Genomic DNA, 23,000 nt, shown 5'->3' on the forward strand with positions numbered 1-23,000 from the left:
TCAAAAAAGTCAAACAATAAAGAAATTAAGATTTCTTGAAATGATTAGGAGTGGTGTGATTCAATTGATGGACAAAGAAAATGCGTGGTAGAATTTCCTCGGCCTGGGAATATACACTAGAGTATACTAAGGTAGATTATCAGTCAAGGCCAGCCTGGGCTATACAGTGAAAGCCTGTCTCAACAATAAGTGATAGGGAGATAGTTCTGTGTGAAAAACCATTGCTCTTGCACAAGTCCCAACTTCTTTCCCCCTATAGTGGCTCACAATCACCTGTGACTCCAGTTCTAAGGGATCTGAATCCTCTGTCTGCCACAGACATACTTGTGGTCCATGTAACTTACATACAAGCAAAACACTCAGATATAAAATCTAACAGTCTAAGAACCCTCAGCAGACGCCAGGACTGGTGTGCACTTGTGTGCTTTTATACTTCTGGCTGCTGGCAGTTTCCTCTGATCTGCACCATAATGCAGGATGCACAGCTACAGTTATAATTCCACTGTACAGATGGAGATGCATACCTAAATACACATAGACACACATCTGGGTCTCTGGCCTGCCCACTGGGTCACAAGCCCTTCTCGGCCTAGACAGCCAAGCATGAAAGTGTGACAGATTCCAGCCGCTTGTCTGGATTCTAGTGTGGAAAGAGGATTGTCGTGGCTATTCTTGGTTGTCAACTACATCTGGAATAAACTAAAATTCAAGCTACTGGACATGTTGATGGGATCATCTGAAATGAGATTTATTTTAAATCTGAGCCACACCCTCTGGTGGCAGCCTATATGAAAGATATGAGAAAAGGCTCTTGCTCATTGCCTGCCTGTCCTCGCTATCACTGGTAAATTCATTCCTTTACTGGTATTAGAGCCTACTTCTTCAGGATTCCAGTGTATTCTGAAGACCTTTTGAGACAGCTAGCCTTGTAGACTGAGCAACTATTGGATTCTTGTCCATTAGGAAACAGCCATTGTTGGACTAGCCAGACCACAGCCTGTAAACCAATAAATCACACACACACATGCATGCACACACACACCACATGTATATATTATATGTATGTGTATATATGATATTTATATATTCATCCCCAATATACATAAGTATATACTCATTCTTTTTTAAAGATTGTTTATTATATAAGGACAATGTAGCTGTCTTCAGACACACCAGAAGAGGGCATCAGATCCCATGACAGATGGTTGTGAGCCACCATGTGGTTGCTGGGATTTGAACCACTGAGCCATCTCTCCAGCCCATATATTCATATTAGTTCTGCTTCTCTAGAAAACCTAATTCATATTTCAGAACCAGGAGTGGTTCTAGAGTAACAAAAGTATAAGGATGAATTTTTAAGTATCTGGAATATGCTTTCCAATTTGCTGACACTCAATTACTGAAGCCTCTCCTAGAAACTTAAGAGAACAGTAAAAAATCCACGGTGGGTACCATTTTACAAACTTGGAGAGACAAATGCATTTGATTATACTGATCCACTCACTATTGTAAGAAGCAATGAATTTAGTGACTATATAAAATGTTCGATAACTTGTGGTAAAAAAAAAAAAAAATGATGCTAGTTGGTAATTCTTAGCATTTCTGGATAAATTGACAAAGGAAAACAGTGAGCTCCGTGATAAAATTAACCAGCTTCTAGCATCAGAGAATATGGTGATGAAGGACAACAATGATAAAACTTATGGGAATAAACAGCCTAAATGTCTCAAAGTGTCAAAGCCACAAAGCTCAAGTTATGGAAAAATCAAACTCAAGCCCTTTTATAAGATTAGCTAAATTTCATGGGCTGGAGAGATGGGTCAGCAGTTAAGAGCATTTGTTGTTTTTCCAGAGGACCCAGGCTCAGTCAGCTCCCAGCATAGCCGGTCACAACTGTCAGTAGTTACAGAGCATTAGTTGATAAAGAATAGAATCCTGTATGGAGGGATGGAGATATATGGGAGGACCCTACTGAGGCTGAGAATCCTGAACCTTCAGATTCTGAGGAGGAGGTCTCTCCACTATGATCAGAAGATACATCTCAAGCTGGAAGTGCTGGCTTGTCAGCCTTCACCTAAAGAAATTGGTTCTTATCTACTAAACTAGCAGTGGCTTTTCCTGAAGGAGATGCCATGCAAGACAATAGGCACATCCTTCAGAGCCCACCAGTCTACCTTCTAGACTTAAGGCTCCTAGGGGGAGATAGAAAGTGTAGTCCCCAAGGAGGTACATCATACCATTAAAGAGCTTAGTGAGTTTGCTTATTTATTCAAGCAGAAATCTGGGGAGTCTGTGTGGGAATGGATTTTAAGAGTGTTGTTGAAAGACGACGTCCCGGGTCTCCTCCTGGTTTCCTTCAGATCAGGATGTAAAACCTTGTTCCTCCAGCACCAAGTCTTTCTGCACACTGTCATGCTTCCCTATCGTAATGATAATGGACTGAACCTCTGAACCTGTAAGCCAGCCCCAACTAAATGTTTGTAAGTGTTGCCCTGGTCATGGTGGCTCTTCACAGCAATAAAACCCAAAACTAAGACAGATAGATTGTGGAGAATGACAGTTGATATAGAAAATTCAATCAAGCAATGATTTTTTTGTAGCTGCTATACCAAATGTGGTGTCTTGACTTGAGCCGATTAACACATTTCCTGGTACATGGCATACAGTTATTGATTTAACAAATGTCATTTGCTCAGAACCTGTCCATAAGGACTGAGAAACTATGTGCTTTCAGCTGGCAAGGCCAGAGTGTACCTTTACAGTTTTAGCTCAAGGATATGTTAACTCTCCAGCCCTGTGTCATAACTTAGAGGGAATCTTGATCATCAGTCTCACCATGAACTATCACATTTCTGCATTATACTGACATTATGCTGATTGGACCAAGTGAATAGGAGGCTGCACCATTTTGGGTGTGTTGGTAGAACATGTGCACATCTGAGGATGGGAAGTTAAACCAACCAAAATTCAAGCACTTTAATCTCAGTGAAATTCTTAGGAATCCTGTGGTATGAGGAACTATGAGCTATTCCTTCTAAAGTGAAGGGTAAGTTATTGTACCCAGTTCCCACTTATTGGACATATGTGGATTCTGAAGACAGAACATTCCATACTTGTGTTTCTCCAGTCCATATACAAAGTGACTCTAAAAGCTGCTAGCTTTGTGTGGGGCCTGGAATAGAAGAAGAAGGCTCTTCAACAGGCACAGGCTGTTATGTAGACTGTTTTACCACTTGGACCATTATGATCCAACAGACCCAATGGTAGTTGAAGTGTTAGTGGCAAACAGAGATGCTGTTTGGAGCCTTTAGCAAGTCTCCATAGGTACATCAGAGACCTTTAGGATTTTGGAACATGGATCTATGATTATCTGCTGACTATTCTGCCTTTGAGAGACAGCTCTTAGTCTGCTGTTGGGCCATAATGAAAACTGTACATTTGACAGTTGAGCTGCCCAATGTGGGTATTTTCTGACCCACCAAGCCATGAAGTAGGATGTGCAGAGCAGTAATCCACTGTCAAATGAAAGTAGCATAAATTTGGTTGGTAGCAGGTCCTGAAGACACAAGCAAGTTATATGAATCTGTTGCCCAAATGCCTATAGTTTCAACTCCCTTTACAACACTGTCTGGTCCTAAGCTTTCTTCTACAGTCTCATGAGGTGTACTCTGCGATCTGATCAGCTGACTGGAGTTGAGAAGACTAAGGCCTAGGTTACTGATAAGTCTGGATATTACAGGGGCACTACCCAGAAGTGGACAACATCAGCATCACAGACCCTTCCTGAGATACCCCTGAAAGACACTGGTGAAAGAAAATCTTTACAGTAGACAGAACTTTGGGCAGTTCACATGGTCATAAATTTTGTTTGGAAAGAGAAATATATGGCCAGATGTGTAACTGTTCACTTATCAGGGGCCTACAGCCAATGAATTGACAGGATGGTCAGAAACTTGGAAAGAACATAATTGGAAAATGGGTGAGAAAGACTTCTGGGGAAGAAGTATGTGGGTAGATGTCTCCAAATGGGTGACTGATGTGAAAATACTTGTGTTCCATGGAAATGCTCATCAAAAGGTGACTTCATCATAAGAGTAATCAAGTAGACTGTCCCATTCTATAAACAGTCTCTTTCCAAAGCCATCCCTGTCATTGCCCAATGGACCTATGAACAAAGTGGCCATGGTGGCACAGATGGAGGTTATATTAGCTTGACATATGGACTACTACTCACTATGACTGACCTGGCTACCGCTGCTGCTGAGTGCAGGTCTGCCAACAGCAGGAACCAATACTAGACCCTCCAGATGAAACCATTCCCTGAGGTGATACCCTAATAACCTGGTGGCATCTGACTATGTGGGACCACTTCTTTCATAGATAGGACAAAGATGGTCCACATTGCCATGGAGAAATTGAATTGCTTCTTCAAAATAGAGGCAAGAAGGATTGCATCTGGAGTGCAAGAGATCCTAAGGATGTCTCTTCATGCTACCATGTCAATGGGAAACAACCCAATCCAGGCAGGATGTCAAAGGTCACAAACTCTTTGGGAATGAAGCAATGAGTCACTCATCCAGGAAAAGAGCCAAGGCCTGCCCAAGTGCTTTAAAGGGCTGAGGAAATATAGAATGGGTAGTAGAGGAAGGTAGTTATACATACTATCTAAGGTCATGTGACCATTTTCAGAAACAAGAATTACACATGTGAGTGTTTTGCCATAGTTTGTTGAGAACGTATTTATACATCTACTTGTGTCTTTTTTCTTTGTTTCTCTATCATGTAATGTAACATTAATTGAGATAACATCAGTTATCATGTTTAAGTTTTGAAATACTAAAAGACTGTCCACCAAGGGATATGCTACCTATTCTAAAATATATAATGCATTTGTGGTTGTACATAGGACAGTTATATCATGTTAGGTATAATTATGGCCTGGTTATTACTTTCATTTTGAAATTAAGCTTGGCATAAGGAGGCACAATTGTGTCCAGTTGACAAGGATGGACTTGTGATAGCTCGGTTGTCAACTTGACTGCATCTGGAATGAAATAAAATCCACACTGCTGGCTACACTTGTGAGGGATTTTTCTTGATGGGATCATCTGAAATGGGAAGACTCATCTTAGACCTGGGCCACACCCTCCGGTGGAAACTTACATAAAGGATGTGGAAGAAGGAAGCCCTTTGCCTGCCCGTCCTCACTACCACTGATAAATTCACTCTTTCACTGGTATTAGAGCCTACTTCTTCAGGATTTCAGGGTATTCTGAAGACCTTTTGAGACAGTCAGCCTCATGAGACGAACAACTATTGAATGATTGGACCTCCCATCAGGTATAGCCATGGCTACACTAGCCAGACCATTCTAACAGAACCATTTGAAATGTAATCTCTTGAGATGTTCTGCCTGGCGAGTTCTGAATAAACTATACTCTTCTCTTTGTATATATAGCAGAAGTAGAATATAAAGCCGTACACTAAAATATTAAAAGTCTATATGTAGTGGCTAATTTTTATTTCTGAGACATATTTGGTTTTGCATTAAACATAGTTTACTTTTGTAACAGAAAAAAATGTATTTGTATGTCCCACTTGTCATGGAAGAGAAAAAGCCTAAGATTAATACAACTGAAAGACAGAGTGGGACTGGAGAGATGGCTCAGTGGTTAAGAGCACTGACTGCTCTTCCAGAGGTCCCGAGTTCAAATCCCAGCAACCACATGGTGGCTCACAACCATCTGTAATGAGATCTGATGCCCTCTTCTGGTGTGTCTGAAGACAGCTACAGTGTATCAGTACAGTGTACTGATATATAAATAAATAAATCTTTAAAAAAAAGAAAAAAGCAAGACAGAGCAAGGCAAGAAAGTGACCTGAAGTGAAAGTGAGCTGAAGTGGACTGAGTTTACATTATGGTCATATTTAAGACAATGTAGTACAGGCTGAGATCTGAGAAAACTTGACAGGAGGTGACCTGTTGTATAACAAAGGCAAAGCTAGTCCAGGTAAAGAACAGCTCCTCTACAAGTCTCAAACTGCTTCAACAGCTGGATGTAGTGGCACATGACTTTAATCCTAGTATTTGGGAGGCAAATGAGCTCTTTTGCCAAAGAAGCCCTATCTAGCCATCAGAGGCTACTGTTTATGAGAGCTATATTCACGTTTACCATATTAGAAATTAAAACTGGGTTCTGGAGAGATGGCTCCAGGTTAAGAGGTCCTGAGTTCAAATCCCAGACACCACACAGTGGCTCACAACCATCTGTAATGGGATCTGATGCCCTCTTCTGGTGTGTCTGAAGACAGCTACAGTGTACTTATTTGTAATAAATAAATACATCTTAAAAAAAAAAAAAAAAAACCCATAAGGGTCTGAGGCCTAGCTCAGTGTAGAGTGGTTGCCTAGCAAACCAAAGGAGGTGGTGAAGATCCTTAGACATGATAGGCTGCTACAAAGTGAAACCTTATGTCCAAGAAGCAGGCTGGTGGGGCTGGAAAGATGGCTCTGTGGGTTCCAGCACTTGCTACTCTTGTATGGGCTCAGGCTTTAGCGCCCATACTGCAGCTCTATTTCCAGAGGCTCCAGTGCAGACACACAAAGTGATACAAATGCATATATATCCATCACACACACACACACACACACACACACACACACACACACACACGCTGTTGCACTGACTCAGTGATAATAACAGTTGCCTGATGGCCTGAGTTGGATCCCTGAGAACCAACTTCTACACCTTGTCCTCGGACTTAGGTGTTCCAGCACACAAATAAAAACAAACGGGCGGGAAAGATGGACTGGTGTGTATGAATACTTGCTGCTGCTCTTGCAAAATTGGTTCAATTCCTACCCAGCACTCAGAAGGCAGCTCAGAGTCACCTGAAGCTCCCATTTCCAAGCAATCTGACATGCTCTTCTGCCTGCTACACAGACAGACATATAAAATAATGATTTTAAAATAACTAATAAATACAATAAATGCGGGAACACTAAGGCACAAAGAGGATGTAAGTAGCCTATTGGACTATTGAGCGTAGATCCTGTGTTCACAAATAAGGACCATATTAGATAAGGCGGTCTGAGGAACCTTCAGAGGACATTTGAGTTGGTTCCCAGTAGTTGGAATGAGGCAGCAAGTGATTACCCCGAGAAAACATATTCTATGCAAAGGGAACAGCAAGTGAAAAGCTCCAAAGCAAGTAATCAGACTGGTGTGTTGAAAGAGAATAAAGCCAGCAAGGTTTTGAGTAGTTAACAGGAGACCAGAAGATGAGGCCGGTGAGGTTAGCCAGGGCCACCATGAAGGGCGTCTTGGACCATAGTAAAGATCTTAAGTTTCAATCTAAGCAGGATAAGCCTTCAAAGGTTTTAAGCAGAATAACAACACGATTTGATTTATGGCTGAAGATTCAGCTAAGCTGTCCCAAGAAGGAAATGAACAGGCCTTGCTTTATGAGCACCAGACTATTGTGGCTGAGGAGCGTTGCTGGGGTGTGAAGAGGGTGGGTGGAGAGATAAAGTAGCCCCCAGTGCAAAAGGAGAGGAACATACTCGGCAACCTTATCATAAAACTGACCTTATCTTCTGAGAAAATGCATTGCTATATAGTCCAGGCTGGCCTCAAAATTGTGTACAACCCTCTTTTTATCCTCCCAAGTGCTCAGACCTAACTACTTCATTCTGGTTCTGGGGCTAACCCTGGCTGCCCTGGAACATGCTCTGTAAAATGAGGCTGGCTTCAAACTCAGAGATCCACCTGTGTGTGCCTCCTGAGTCCTGGGAATAAAGGTGTGCATCATCCCCAACGGACAGGCCAACTGGCTGGCAGGCGGGCTTTTGAGTATGTAGTTGTTTTGGTTAACTTTCTGTTGCCGGGAAACACAAAAAAGGGAACTTATAAAAGAAAGTTTAGTTTGGTTTCGAGTTCATGATGGTGGGATCAAAAGCACAGTGGCAGGAACAGTTGAGAGCTCACATCCTGAGTCCCAAGCAGGAGGCAGAGAACACGGAGGGAATCCTGTTAGTCTTCTGAGACTCCAGAAAGCCCGTTTCCGGTGACACACCTCTTCCAAAAGGTGTACCATCCTAAGCCTCTTAAACAGTTCTACCATAATTGGGAACAGTTGGGATTGAAGGACATGAACCCATATTTTCTTTTTCCTTTTTTGTTCTTTGGGGCAGGGGCTGTGTAGAGCTGGTTGTCCTGGAACTATGTCAGGGTTTTCTCAAACTCGGAGATCCTTCTGCCTCTGCCTCTTGAATGCTGAGATTAAAGGAGTGTGCCACTACACTCAGCTATTTTTCCAAAGATTAATTTATTATTTTTATGTACTATTGAGTCTTTAGCTTGGTTATTTGTATGCACAACACATGGCTGCCTAATGTATTTAATGCTCAGAAGAGGGTTTTGAGTCCCCTGGAACTGAAGCTATGGACAGTTGTGAGGTGCCATGCCAAGTGTATGCTGGAAACCAAACTTGGGTCCTCTGCAAGAGCTGAATGTGGGTTTTTTTTTTTTAATTTGTTTGTTTGTTTTGGGGTTTGTTTTATTGGGTTTGTTGTTGTTGTTTTCCAAGACAGGGTCTCTCTATGTAGTCTGGCTGTCCTGGAACTCAATCTATAGACCAGGCTGGTCTCAAACTCACAGGGATCTGCCTGTCTGCCTTGGTCTCCTGAGTTCTGGAGTTAAAAGTGTGTGCCCTCACCATCTGGTGCAGTATGTGTTCTTAATTGCTACATAATTTCTCCAGCCTTTGAAAACTTAAATAATAAAAAAATATATTAAATATAACCATATATGTATACACATATTATGTGTGTATATGTAGTATATATATATAATGTGTATACATATATGGTTATAGAGACAAAAGGAGATCAGAGGAGGGCATCAGATCCCTTTAAGCTGGAGATGGCTGGGAATCGAACTCAGGTTCTCTGCAAAAGCGGTATACTCTCTTAAAGCACTGAGCCACTTCTCTAGCCTTCAGATTCCTCATGTGCTCTCAAGGATGGCCTTAAACTCCTAACCAGCTTCCCAAGTGCTGAAATTACTGGCTTACATTTTTGACTGTAACTTTTATGAAATATAGGTCAGATACCTCTTTCAAATCAAAGTGGAGAGGCCCATGCTAGGTCACAGATGTGTTTGAAATGTGAAACACATGCAGGATCCCAAAGGCTTCTCGCTATGTAAGATTTAGGATAGCTCATCAGTGTTTTTATAATGGTCATGTTTGAAATTATTATTTTTGTTCTATTAAGTGTACTATTAAAAATCACTTTTCATTGCTTCTTGGCCTTTTTGCGTTAGCCAAGTGTGAAAACTAATTTATCTACTTTCCCAAATTCGCTGCGTAGATCAGGCTGGCCCACAGAAGTCGGCCTACCTCTTGAGTCCTGAGATTAATGACATGCATTCACTTCTCCATTTTGTTTTAACTTTTAAAAAATGTGATTGGTAAAAGGTTGTGTAAGAAACTATGACAGGGTATAGAGAACCAGGAAGTAAGGAGGAAAGATAAGTTTTGGTTGCATTACATAATTATAAAACAGTGGCAGCTAACCGTTTTATTTTGTTTTTCGAGACAGGGTTTCTCTGTGTAGCCCTGGCTGTCCTAGAACTCGCTCTGGAGATCAGGCTGGCTTCGAACTCACAGGCCCACCTGCCTCTGCTTCCCATGTGCTGGGATAAAAGGACTGTGCCACCAAGCCCGGCCACGACAGTGAATTTTTCAACGGGCTAAAAAAATGGAATGCAGAGGCAGGAATCAAACCTCCAGGAACTAGAACTCCTTTCGGACAGAGACTCGATCCTGTATTCCCCCCCAACCCCCCCATCGCTGCGCCATCTTGTCTCAGAGGTGATCCAAACGTTCTCCGCTGTTTTACAAAGGCAGGAACCCCTCAGTGTAGTTCCCGGAAACGCTCACCTGCTGACAGCCGCCTAAGGCGCCTAAGCCACTCTTTTCTCCTTAATGCTTTTCACTGGGAGGGCGTGCAATTTCCACAGCCTCCAGCCCAGCTTTCCTCAAGCCCACAACATTAGCTAATCATATCTCAGAAAACCGCTAAGCCTCGCCCTCGATCGATAGTCAATCCCCGGGAGTGCAAGTACAGTCCCCTCTGCGCGTTTTAATGAGAGTCGCGCGCCACCGTTCGGCCGTTGGTGGCGCTACTCTCCGTGAAGTGCGTCTACCGGAAACGCGGAACGAGGGGAGGGTCAAGTTGGTGCGGTAACCCTTGGGATTGGACAAGAGAAGTTCCGCGCTGTAGCTCCGCCCATCCCGGAGCAAGCTATTCGAGTCGGAGACTCTAGGGATTGGTTCCCGATAGACCTTTACGAAGCTAAGAGATTATCGTTCCGCCTCTTGTAGGCCGTGAAGAGGGAGCTTCTCTGATTGGTCTGTGGGTCTAGGCGCGCGCCGGAAGACGCTCCAGGATTGGCTGGCGGCTCGCGCCGTCATAGATCCTTAGCGGCTATTGGCTGGAGGGCGGGGCCGGCTATTTGAAGGGAGCGCGCTTACCTCAGAAGCTCCTCAGAAAGAAGAGTTGGGAGTCGCCGTGAGGTTTCTGTCTTGCTGGCCCCCTCCTTCTCTGTCGCAAGTCACGGAAAAAGGCTCCACAGTAGCTGTGGCTCCCGGGCGAGGTGATGGCCAAGGTGTCGGTGCTGAATGTGGCTGTGCTGGAGAACCCGAGCCCTTTTCACAGTCCCTTCCGGTTCGAGATCAGCTTCGAATGCAGTGAGGCCCTGTCTGACGGTGAGGCTGGGCCTGTTCAGGGGACCCCAAATCCTCCTGCCCTCGTTTTTGTCACTTCCAATCTCCCTGGGAACCTCTCCCCTAGGCCAACTGAATCTCCCACTAGTGATACGCCGCCACGACCAAACTCGGACCTCTCGGTGGATACGACTGTGTACAGTCTGCATTGTCTCGTGGAGGCCTTGTCACTCCTCATCTTGCACCGCTTGTGCTTGCATGTTTTCCTTACAGAGGTGTCAGACTCTATTGGGTTCATGAAGACCCGCTGCCACGCCTTCTTCCCTATGGCTAGACTCCGGATTTATGCCCTTCCCCTAGGAATCCTTCCATCTATCCTATGGAAACCCAACTTCCAGTACCGTCCCCTCATTTTCCTTGTGGATACCTTTTCCTACAAACCAGCCAGACCTTTCTCTTTTTTTTTTTACCCTGGGTAACAGACCGACTCCATCCCATGGCTTCCCAACAACACTCCCCAGACAACTCCTACTTGCCAACTGTAATAGCATGGTGTGACCTATACCAGGGCTTCTTTCTTTAGTTAGTCCCAAATCATGTGTATGAGCTTCCCCCAAGGAGAGACAGGGGCTTCTGACTTACCTGTCTTTGTAGATAACTTGGTCTCCCCAGCTCCTGGTCTGGGTGAATGTACTCAGGCGAGGGTGCCACAGCCAGGCAGCCCTTTCCAGTTAACTCAGTACAAGGAATCCTTCATCCGTTTTGATGGGCTGACCTAGTCTGGGGAATGGGTGGACTGGCCATACAGGGATGGGATCCAACTTTGATCAGCTGGAAGGCCACTGACTGGCTTTTGTGGATCTTCCACAGAATGACTTAATTCATCTGTGCGACATAAAGGTGGACATGGCTCTCATCTCACAGATGAGAGCATAAGGGCCATAAAGAGCAAAAGACCTTTGAAATAAATCTATGAACATGTAAAATGTGAGGTCACTTTGGAGTCTCAACTCCACAGCAAGGCAAGTCCTGCTTTTAGAGGGAAGCACTGCATGAGACCATTTCTCTACTGAGTGTTGAAAGGGACGTAGCAGCTGAGGAGGTGGAGCTCTGAGAGGCTAGGTTGTAGCAACTAGTGCCTCTTGGTGGCTGTTGGGTGGTGTTCAGGCAAGGCCAGCTGCTCCTATTCACTTGGAGCTGCTGTGTGTGTGCTTGGGGTGAGCCAAATGGCTCAGCCTCTCCCTAGATTCTCACTCCTTAAGTTTAAACAAATCTGCTTATGACTAACTATAGAATAAGCTGGGTCAAATCCTTGCTGGAACAAGGCAGGGTGTAAATAAATAAATAAAAGGTAGAGTAACAAAGTGGAATAAGATTTATTTGGAAGCCAGGAGGAGATATAAGGAGCTGATAGATTAAGGGATTCACAGTTCCCAGATGCTGAGAGATCAGGTTTCAATCAGCCTGTCTGTGCTTCTTGCATTTAAAAGTGGTTGCATGGTCATTGCCCAGTATTACTTTTATTCCTTATTTATAGAATCAAAACAACAAGGCCAGAGTCAGCCTGCTGGTCATGTTTTAATAGGAGCAGGGTGATTTTTTCCAAGTCAGCCAGATAATAGAAGCATTATCACTGAAGTTCTGAGTCCAGATTGTTTTTAAATTTTATTTTTCTAGTTTAATTTGTCTGTGGATGTGGGCCAGAGAAACATCAAGTGGTTTTTCTCAATTGCTCTCCACTTTTTAAATTTTATTTTATTTTTGTGTCTGTATGTTTTGCCTACATGTATTTCTGCCACCACTTGAGTGCCTGATACCCACGTAGTTCAAAAGAAGGAGTTGGGTGTTCTAGAACTGGAGTCACAGGCTTGTGAGTCTCCTTGTAGGTGTTAGGAATCTTACCTGGCCTCTAGGAGAGCAGCCAATGTCTCTCTAGCCTTGTCCTACCAATTTTAGAGACAGTGTCTCTATAAAACCTGAAACTCCCAATATTGATAGTCTGACTGTCTAGTAAGCCAAGAATCTACCATCTTATCCTCCTCAGTAATGGGGTTTTCTCCCTTTCTGTAAGATTTATTTATATGAGTACACTGTAGCTGTCAGACACACACCAGAAGAATGCATTAGATCCCATTACAGATGATTGTGAGCCACCATGTGGTTGCTGGGAATTGAACTCAGGACCTCTGGGAGAGCAGTCAGTGCTCTTAACCACTGAGCCATCTCTCCAGCCCCCTGTTTGTTTTTTGAAACAGGGTTTCTATATAGTTCTGCCTGGCCTAGAACTTACTCTGTTGACCAGGTTGGCCTTGAAGTCAAAGATCAGCTTGTCTCTGCCTTCCCAGACTGGAATTAAAGGTGTGCACCATCACATGTGACCTCATTCCTTTCTCTTAATTTTAGTTTTGTATCTATGTTGGTGGTGGCATATGCATGGGAGTCCCTGGAAGGCAAAGACATCTGATCCTCTATAGCTGGTTTAAGACTCCTGGCATGGGTGTTGGGAATCAAACCTGGGTCTTTAAGATCAATACTGGATTCTAACCTTGAATTATCTCCCTGAATTCAGGTTCTTAGGTTTTTATGGGAAACACTATCTGCTGAGACATCTAGCCAGCTCCCATATTCTTTTTCTTTCCTTTAATCCTAGAAAGGGAAGAAAACGTTTACTTAAAGATGTTTTTTTTGCTCATGTGTATTTTGTCAGCATGCATATATGTGTACCATATGTGCACCTAGTGCCTACAGAGGCCAAAAGAAGGCATCAGATTACCTGAACTGGGTAGAGACAATTGTGAGCCACTATGTGGGTGCTGGGGATCAAACCTGGCTCCTCTGTGAGATTAGCAAGTGTCCTTAAATGCTGAGCCATCTCCCCAGCCCCTATTTGCAAGTTTTATTTAATTTTAACCTTTTTATTTTTTGTGAGGGCACTAGGGGTGTGTGGTGTCTCATTTCTGAGTTAGAAATCAAACCCAGGACCTCACACATGCTGAGCAGTGTTCTGCCACTGAGCTGTATCACCAGCTCAACAGTTTATTTTATGACATGTTAGGAGTGATCATAGAATTTTTTGTTACGTCAGGACCATTTGAAAAGATAGAAGAGGATGTTTTTCTTCAAAGTAATGATGGTTAGTTCTACTCCTTACACTCTGACTGGCCTACAAGATGGCCTTCATCTTTCTGGCCTCCTTTTGTTTTCTTGCATTTTTGGCACTATCTGCTGAGACCTGACAAGCCTCCTCAGCCATAGTCATCTGACCAAATTTTCTGAAAAGCTCTGAAGCCCTTTGGTCTTCTCTCTTCAGCATCAGGGATTAGACAGTTCCAAGGTACGGGTCTACATTTAGTGGATTTAGCGCAGCTTCCCTCTTCTGAAGTGTAGAATTATAACAAGTGCCAGTTGAAGAAGTCAAACAAGCCAGATGTTGTGCACCAGTGTTCATTTGTGTGATGAACAAAAGACCAGGTAACAATACACAGAAGTTTTAAAAAAGAAAACAGTGCTCAGCTACATCCCTTTCATGCAAGCAGATACATGAGCTACACAGGGAAACTTGGTCTCGAAGCAGGAAGTATGGCACACACCTGTGACTCCAGCACTCAAGGGGTCGGGGAGAGTGATGACAGGTCAGGCCAAGCTTCGCTTCATAGTAAGTTCCAAGTCAACCTGGGCTACCTGACACTGGGAAAGGTAGTGGGGAGGGGGAGAAAGAAATAAAAAAGCAATGAAGGGGAAAGAAGGCCAGAGCTTGGTGGTTCACACTTTAATCCCAGCACTCAGGAAGCAGAGGCAGGTAGATTGTCAAGGCTATACAGACCTGTCTCAAGAAATAAAGGAGGGGGAAAAAAAATGGGCTGCGGTGTAGATCATTAATTAAGCACTTGCCTAGCATGTATCAAGTTGTGGATGCCATCTAAAGCAAGCTCAAGTAATCTACAAAAAATTTTACGTCTTTAGTAATATTTTTCAGTTTTGGTTTTGTTTCCCCAAATTGTAGAAGGTATATCCTAACAGGGGTCAGTGTGAACTTAGCACATCAAAACAAAACAGAATTGAGCTATGAAGGTAACTTGGTGGATAAATGCTGTAGAGAAAGAAAATCCCCCAAAGTTCTCTGTATATGCTGACAATATACTGTATTTAAGGTTGTCTTCTTATCTTCATACACTTCATGGCTTAGGCACACCCACATTTACATGGATTTAAACACATTATACATATATTAAGAAAACAAAAATAGTGGACACTTAATCCCAGTGGTTGAAAGGGAGAGGCAAGAGGATCTTTGTGAGTTCAAGGTCAGCCTGTTTATACAGTGGGATCCTGTCTTTAAAAAATGAAATCTAATCCTATGTTTAGTCATTATGACTTTATACTGTATGAATGTTCTGATGGCCCACACCCGCTTTTGAAGAAATAGTCTCCATCATTGGTCTCAGAGCTCTAAGTCCCTCAGCAACTAGTACCCTCAGGTGTTCAAGGTCCGTATACAAACGCATAGTGTTTGCATAGAACCTGCACATAGTCTTCCCTAGACTTTTATTAGTCTGACTTTTTTTGTTTTTGGATAGGGTCTATGAACCCTATGTTGGTCTTGAACTTAATATGTTACAAGAGTCTAGTCTTGAATTCTGGATCCTACATCTCCAGAGTGCTGGAGTTACAGGTGTGTAACACAACAACCAGCCCCTTTCCTTAGACTAATCTACAAGTGACTCTAATTTTATCATGTTTTGGGGGGAGATGGGCAGACAGTTTGTGTATGAGGGAATTCTTGGATTGATGTCAGGAATAGTCTTGAGAATGCTCTTTTTGCTTTATCCATTGAGACAGGGTCTCTTAAACCCATGGCTTGGTGGTATGGCTAGGCTTGCTAGCCAGTGCATTATAGTGGTCCCCTGTGTCCACCTTCCAAGGTTGGAATTATATATAGGTGAGCCACCATGCTCTTTTTACATGCTTATATAGAAAGCACTGTAATTACTGAGCCATCTCCCCAGCCCTATATGACTTATTCTAACTTAGTGTCAGTACTGTGGAAATAAATGTTTAGAGAATACATGAAATGCCTTTCATTACAGCACTCAAGAAGCTCAGCAGGTGGATCTCTGAGGTCTAGGCTAGCCAGGGCTACATGATGTGAGAATAAACAACAACAACAAAAAAAGTTGTACATATTCATGTTCAGTACAAACTTGTTTTTGTGTGTGGTGCTGGGATTGGAACCCAGGTATCATGAATGCTTATGAGTAATTCACCTCCAGGCTATGCCTCCAGCCCCAGATTGTTCAATATATATATGAATATGTGATACCATGGGGTTTTGGGAAAGGGACCTGAAGAAAGTAGAGCTTGACAGAGCCATCTTAGCAAGTGAGATCAAGCAAGGGTTGCCTACTTTTCTGTCCTTCCAAAATCATTGATTCTAGAGTGTTACTTTTTTTTTTAAGTTTTGTTTATTTGTTTATTTTATTTATTATAAGTACACTGTAGCTGTCTTCAGACACACCTGAACGGGGCATCTGATCCTATTAAAGATGATTGTGAACCACCATGTGGTTGCTGGAATTTGAACTTGACCTCTAGAAGAGCAGTCAGTGCTCTTAACCACTGAGCCATCTCTCTAGCCCCGAAAGTCACTATAAAACTAAATCCATGGGTCTGGGAGCATGGCTCAGATGTATAGCACTTTTTTGGGATGTGCATGCCCTAAGTTCCATCACCAGCACTCCTAAGAAATAATAGCTAGGGACAGTTAGAAAGATTGTTCCACGGAGCATTGATTGCTCTTCCAGAGAATCCAGGTTTAGTTCCCAGCACCCACATAGTCATTAACTACTTCTATCTTTTTTTTTTAAGATTTATTTATTTAATGTATGTGAATACACTGTCACTCTTCAGACACACCAGAAGAGAGAATAAGATTCCATTACAAATGGTTGTGAGCCACCGTATGTTGCTGGGAATTGAACTCAGGACCTCTGGAAGAAGAACTGGTGCTCTTAACCACTGAGCCATCTCTCCAGCCCCTAACTACTTCTTTTTTTTTTAAAGATTTATTTATTTTAGGTATATGAATACACTGTAGTTGTCTTCAGGACCTCTGGAAGAGTGGTCAGTGCTCTTAACCTCTGAGCCATCTCTCCAGCCCCGCAACTACTTCTAATCTTAATGGGACAACGCATTTTTTTTTAAAGTTTTATTTATTTCATATATATGTGTACACTGTCACTGTCTTCAGACACATCAGAAGAGGGCATCGGATTCCCATTACAGATGGTTGTGAGCCACCATGTGGTTGCTGGGATTTGAACTCTACCTCTAGAAGAGCAGTCAATGCTCTTAACCACTGAGCCATCTCTCCAGACCAACAATGCACCTTTCATCCAGGAAATAATTTAAAATATCAGTTTGGGTTATAAGTAAGTTCTTGCCTCACGTTTGTTTGCCAAAATGTAAATATTATTCTGGTGATTTCTATCCCACTTAGACCATAGAGTTTTCAAATAAAAGACAAAAACCTTTACATTTACAATAAGCTTAAAACTGTTAGAGCTGGGGCAGATATCAACCTTTTATGTTATTTTATCTCCTTCCCTGTTAATAACTGAGAATTTGCCATGTTCTGCTTGGAACACTCCTACTCCAGTAGGCCAGCTAGCCCTCGTGGTCATGCACTCACGATCCACCTACCTTATGATAACTTCTTCCTTCTCTCTCACGTGGTCCCTGCCTGAGACCCCAAGCCCAGGACCCGAATCCCCGCTTACCTCTCTTTTGCCCAGCCACATACTGTAGAAATCTTTGTTAACCAGTCGGGGATAACGGGAAGCAAGGTTTACACAACAAAGGCTAGTGTATGTGAAGATATTCTCATCATAGAGCAACCAGATCTTGGGTACAGAATTTAGCATCTGAATACAAGCAGCACTAGACCAACCCTCTATAATACCTTTAGTTCCAGCAGACCCAGCACCATCTTCTGGCCGCTGTGGACACAGGCTCCAAAAGGTGTGTAGCAGACATGCAGGCAAACACCCATACACATAAAATAAAAGGAAAGGCACATAAAAAAATAAAGCTTTAAAAAATGAAATAGCTAAATAAGTTCCCCAAAATGCTGAGGCTGGAATTTGAACCTGGTGAACCATGGGCCTGGGATCACCTAGAAAGATCTAGGTGAAATTGTGCAGGAGCAAGGAATAGATGTATAAAGCTTTATGGTTCAGGTGACAAACCCCATAGTATAATCTGATATCTGTGTGTTTCCAGTGTTGGATGCCTGTACCACACTGGACCAAGAGCCAGGCAGCTTCCAAGAGCTCTCTGAAAATCTCAGCTTGTGCAACTTTTCCCAGCTGCTGGAGCTAGCTAGGGGTTGTGTAATTTCAAAGAGCCTAAAATAAGTTCTGGGTCTGATGCCAAGCTTCTCTGTACTGGCATGACCTTGCTCCTGGTAACACTTGGCCCCCCTACAAGAGGCTATTGGTACCAGGGCTCTCCTGAGATTAATGGGAAGGGTCTCCAGGTACTTTTTCTTTCATCTCTTGTGGATATACTCCAGGACTGAGCCCCCTTAGGGATGGAGTATAGAGTCAGGTTTTGGAGGGATGCCTTGTCACAAACCATCTGCTGGCAGAGGCTCTGTCCCACAATGTGCACAAGTCGGCATGAGTTGGTGCCAGATGTGGACAACTTTGGGACAAGTTGGTTTCCCCCACAGCTTTGCCTTTCTCCTTCTGCCACCTGGCTCTCCTGCTGGATTGGAATCTGCCACCCTGCCCCAGTTATCGAGGGATCTGCTCTACTAGGGTGGCACCAATCCTTCTGTGAAAGAGGATGACAATTCCTACCCAGAGACCAGGGTAGCCTAGCTCCCTGCTGTTTCCTCACAAGCTGATGTCATAGGACTCTTGATCAGTCTCTGCTATATGGTTCCTCTCAGCAACTGAGAGGTGTAAGTTTCCCTGGAGGGCCAGAGTCAAGGTCACTTGGCAGAGTTAGGCCCACAGGAAAATTTAAAGTAAATCTTCATATTTGCTCTAATTCAGGACTGTGGTGCCAGAGCCTACTGCCCAGCAAACATACCAGTTCATAGGACCTTCTAGTGTATTCAGATTTGCTTAATGCTTACAAGAAGACCCTTGTCTTGCTCTCCAGCTATTTCAGTCCTCAACTCCCTTATTCTCCATGTTCTTACAGACCTGGAGTGGAAGATCATTTATGTGGGCTCAGCGGAGAGTGAGGAGTTTGATCAGATCCTAGACTCAGTGCTGGTGGGCCCTGTTCCTGCAGGAAGGCATATGTTTGTCTTTCAGGTAAGTAAGTTTTGCCTCAGCCCTTGATTTCTAGTAATGTTTCAGACTGGAGATGGAGCCAGGGCCTGACATACTCTGTACTCCAAATTGAGCCACACCCAAGCCTTCATCTTTTACGTGAAAGCACACTGATTTTGGCAGTCAAGTTTAAGTTCAAATCTTTAAACTGGGACTGGTGGCACAACTACTGAAATCCCTGATACTCAGGATGGCAAGGCAGAAGAACCATAAGTTCAAGGCCTGTCTGAGCCACATATCTTGGTTGACTGCCAGGAGCTGTCTGACTGAAGCTATCCTTCAAAAGACCACCACCCTGAACTCACCCAGTCAGTCAGATGTCCTACTACCTCCTGCCCCCAGAGTTCCTAACTTCTGGGTCACAGCTCTTAGTGACCACTGGACCATTTGTGATCTGTTCACAGGAGTTGTACAAAACCCATGAACAGAATTCATGAATACTGAACTATTCCCGTAAAGGAAGAATAAGGATTAAGAGTTTTGTTAGCTTGAGAGCTGGGTACAGTAGTAACCCAGCACACACAGTTTGGATCCAACCTGGGCTATGCAGTGAGACCCTGTCTCACATACCTTACTAGTAAGTGTTGACTCAGGAACTCAACAGAAGCGCTAACCCATATCTGAACAAAGCTTACCCAGCACAGTTTCTCCATAAATTGCTTTTACCCAGACAGCACTCTACTCTAGTACTGAATTTGGGGATCTTACATTTTGTTATTTGCTATATGATATAAATTTTTACTCATTGATTTTTAAGACATCTCAATAATTCATTTGGCATCAGTGAGTCAAACAATTGTATACATGATGAAGAATCAAGTACTCAATTTCTATTAAAGGTGGTGGCTGAGTTTAGTGGACTTGTCTGTAATCTCAGTGTGTGGAAGGCCAAGGAGGTAGAAAGATTGCTTCAGGTTCAGGGCTAGCCTAAAGTATAGAGCCAGATGCTGTTAAAAACAATTAGGAAGGTTGTGGTGTATTTTTAATCTGAGCATTTAGGAGGCAGAGACAGGCAGATCTCTATGAGTTTGAGGCTAGCCAAGGCTACATAGTGCAACCCTATCTTAACAAATAAAGGATTTGCAGAAAAGGTGTTGATGAATATACAACTTAAGTGTTTATATTCTGCCCTGGGATTGTTGTCAGTGTAGCAAAAAAAGGTTCCAGGGTGTTTCATGGTTGCTTAGCTTTATGTTTCTAGGCCAGGAGAGAGACAAATATTGTGGTAGCTGGAATGTATAGCAAAACTGTCCACATCCTGACAAACAGGAACCAAGCTCACCATAAGAGACCAAAAGAGTCCTTGTGCTCTGGATTGAAAGCTGAAGCAAGAAGGCCAAGTAGGTCCCAGTTTGGCTCCATGCTGGAACCTGAGCAAAGTGTTTTTTCTTGTTCTGTACATGTCTGTAAGCAATTATGAAAGTATTACACTTGTTGATTTTGAAGTTTCTAGATCAATGTATCAAGTTGCCAAATTTGTAAACTCAGAACCAGTCAATACAAAGATGGGCTGTGACTTACGAGTACTGCTATGTCTGGGGTCACCATTCATCACCTCCCTGCCACCACTTTACCTATTCCAAACTACCTGCCCTCACACACTCCTACCTATTAAGCCCACTGAGCCCTTAGCCAAGGCCTACTTCCAAAGCATGCAGCTTGACTATTGAACAGGTCCCCACTGGTGATGTTCAGCTGTGTGGTGGTTTTGGATAAGGGCTTGTGTTTTCATTTGTATTGCTTTCTTATTGCACCAACATAGCTATTCCATCCAAGAGCAAACACCCTAACCTGTGACTCTTCTCTGCTGCTGGATTTAGGCAACTGCCCCTCTCCAGGCTGGCTCCTGTCTGTCCTTCCTACTTCTGCTACAGTCCTTCAGCAGCCAGACCTCCATTGCTGCCAGTCTTTTTCATACCTGCTAAGGACCACTCTTTCCCCAGCATGCCACCTGACCAGCTTCATTGTCAGTCCCCTTATATACCATATTCCACCTGAACACCTGTGTTTCCCCATCAAATTCAATAGTTTTGAATTTTTTATTATTACTAGAGACTAAGGACTGAAGACAGAGCTTAGTTGGGCAAGCATGCTGCTAAATCAAACTCATGTTTTCTTTATAGTCATCTGTATAATCAGTTTGTCTAGTCCCACTTCCTTGGTAGTCTTTGTGTTAATGACATTAAAGCACAAGATATGTCTCCCTAGGCTGATGCCCCAAACCCATCCCTCATTCCTGAGACGGACGCCGTGGGTGTGACTGTGGTTCTCATCACCTGCACCTACCATGGACAAGAGTTCATCCGTGTGGGCTACTATGTCAACAATGAGTACCCAGACCCAGAGCTTCGGGAGAACCCACCCCCAAAGCCAGACTTCTCTCAGGTGGGGCCTGTCTCTGCATTTTCTGCTTTTGACAGACCAGTTCCTTGAGGGGGGATAGGGGCCAAAGTCAGTCAAGGTTAATGGGTCATGCTGTCTCTGCAGTGTTAAACTAGAGCTAAGATACAGTAAGTCTTTTCTTCTGAGGCATGCCTAACAGAATGAGGACTAGAGCTAGGTTCAGTGGAGCACACTGTTCTCAGCACCCCAGCCCTCAGAAGGTTGAGCCAGGAGTATCATAAGTTAGAGGCCAGTCTCATCTACATAATGAGTTCCAGACCAACCTAGGCTACATAGCAAGACCCTGTTTCCAGGTGTGTGGAGGTTGGGGGTTACTGGAGAGATAGCTCAGTGGTTAGGATTGTTGGTTGCTCTTACAGAGGACCTCGGTTAATTTCTAGCATCCATGTGGTAGCTCATAGCCATCTGTAATTTCAGTTTCAGGGGAACTATGCCTTCTGATTTCCACAGGGATCAGGCATATATGTGACAAACAGACATCTCAATAGCAAAACATTCATACAATAAAAATGAAGAAAAAAAATTTAAAAAGTGAATGAGTTGGAGAGATGGCTCAGTGGTTAAGAAACTTACTGCTCTTCCAGAGAACCCAGGTTCAATTCCACACGGTGGCTCATAACCAACTTTTACTCCAGTTTTAGGGAATTTGTGCCCTCTTCTGGCCTCCAAAGGCACCAGGCACACATATGGGACATAGACAAACACCCATACACAAAGTTTTTTAAAAAAATCAAATAAGCCAGGCATGGTAGTACATACCTGTAACCCCAGTACTTAGGGGATGCCGGCAGATCTCATGCGTTCAAGGCCACCCTCATCTACACAGTTTCAGGCCAGCCAGAGCTACATAGTTGAGATCCTCTCTCAAAACAAAGCAACCCAAAACCAAATGAACAGAGCTAAGCAAAACCAAGATGAGAAGGCCTTATTCCTACCTAGAGTGTACAAGCATCTCTAGGGTTCAGCATCTGAGCAGCAGGGGTGCTTGAGTCTGCTCTCAGGCTCAAAGTGGAGGTCTAAGGGAATAATGAACACTTGAGTGACAGGGGCTGACATTCTTTTTACTACAGTTACAGCGTAACATCTTGGCCTCTAACCCCCGGGTGACCAGATTCCATATCAACTGGGACAACAATCCTGACAGGCTGGAAGCCATAGAAAACCAGGACCCCAATGTGGACTTTGGCCTTCCCCTCAGTTGCACTCCTGTCAAAAACCTGGGCCTCCCTAGCTGCATCCCAGGCCTCCTCCCTGAGAACTCCATGGATTGCATCTGAGAGAGGGACCAGACAGGGCTCAGTAGGACCATGGCAGTCAATCTCCTTGCACATCTGGAGACGACCTACAAGCCCTCAAACAGCCATGTTCGGTCATCTCAAGGATTTGGGGATCACCAGCTGTCTCTAGACCTGTCAGCCCCAACAAAAAATGGGCCCCAATCTCTTTCATCCAGGTCCAGAAGAATCATCTCACTTATGATCAACTGGCCTCTAAAAAGCAGGTACTTGTGTTATTCATTCTTTG

General features: G+C 43.6%; 1 protein-coding gene across 1 annotated transcript; it reads left to right on the plus strand.

Moving 5' to 3' along the window:
• Nucleotides 1–10,664: 10,664 nt before the first annotated feature.
• Nucleotides 10,665–22,753, plus strand: ASF1B (anti-silencing function 1B histone chaperone; the record flags this gene model as incomplete). Its single annotated transcript, XM_080936753.1, has 4 exons — nt 10,665–10,773; nt 18,940–19,055; nt 21,282–21,458; nt 22,547–22,753. 4 exons carry the CDS (start codon nt 10,665–10,667, stop codon nt 22,751–22,753), a joined length of 609 nt encoding a protein of 202 aa, XP_080792879.1.
• Between the last annotated feature and the right edge of the window lie 247 nt (nt 22,754–23,000).

The sequence above is a fragment of the Micromys minutus genome, assembly GCF_963924665.1.
Source record: "Micromys minutus genome assembly, chromosome: 24".
NCBI lineage: Eukaryota > Metazoa > Chordata > Mammalia > Rodentia > Muridae > Micromys > Micromys minutus.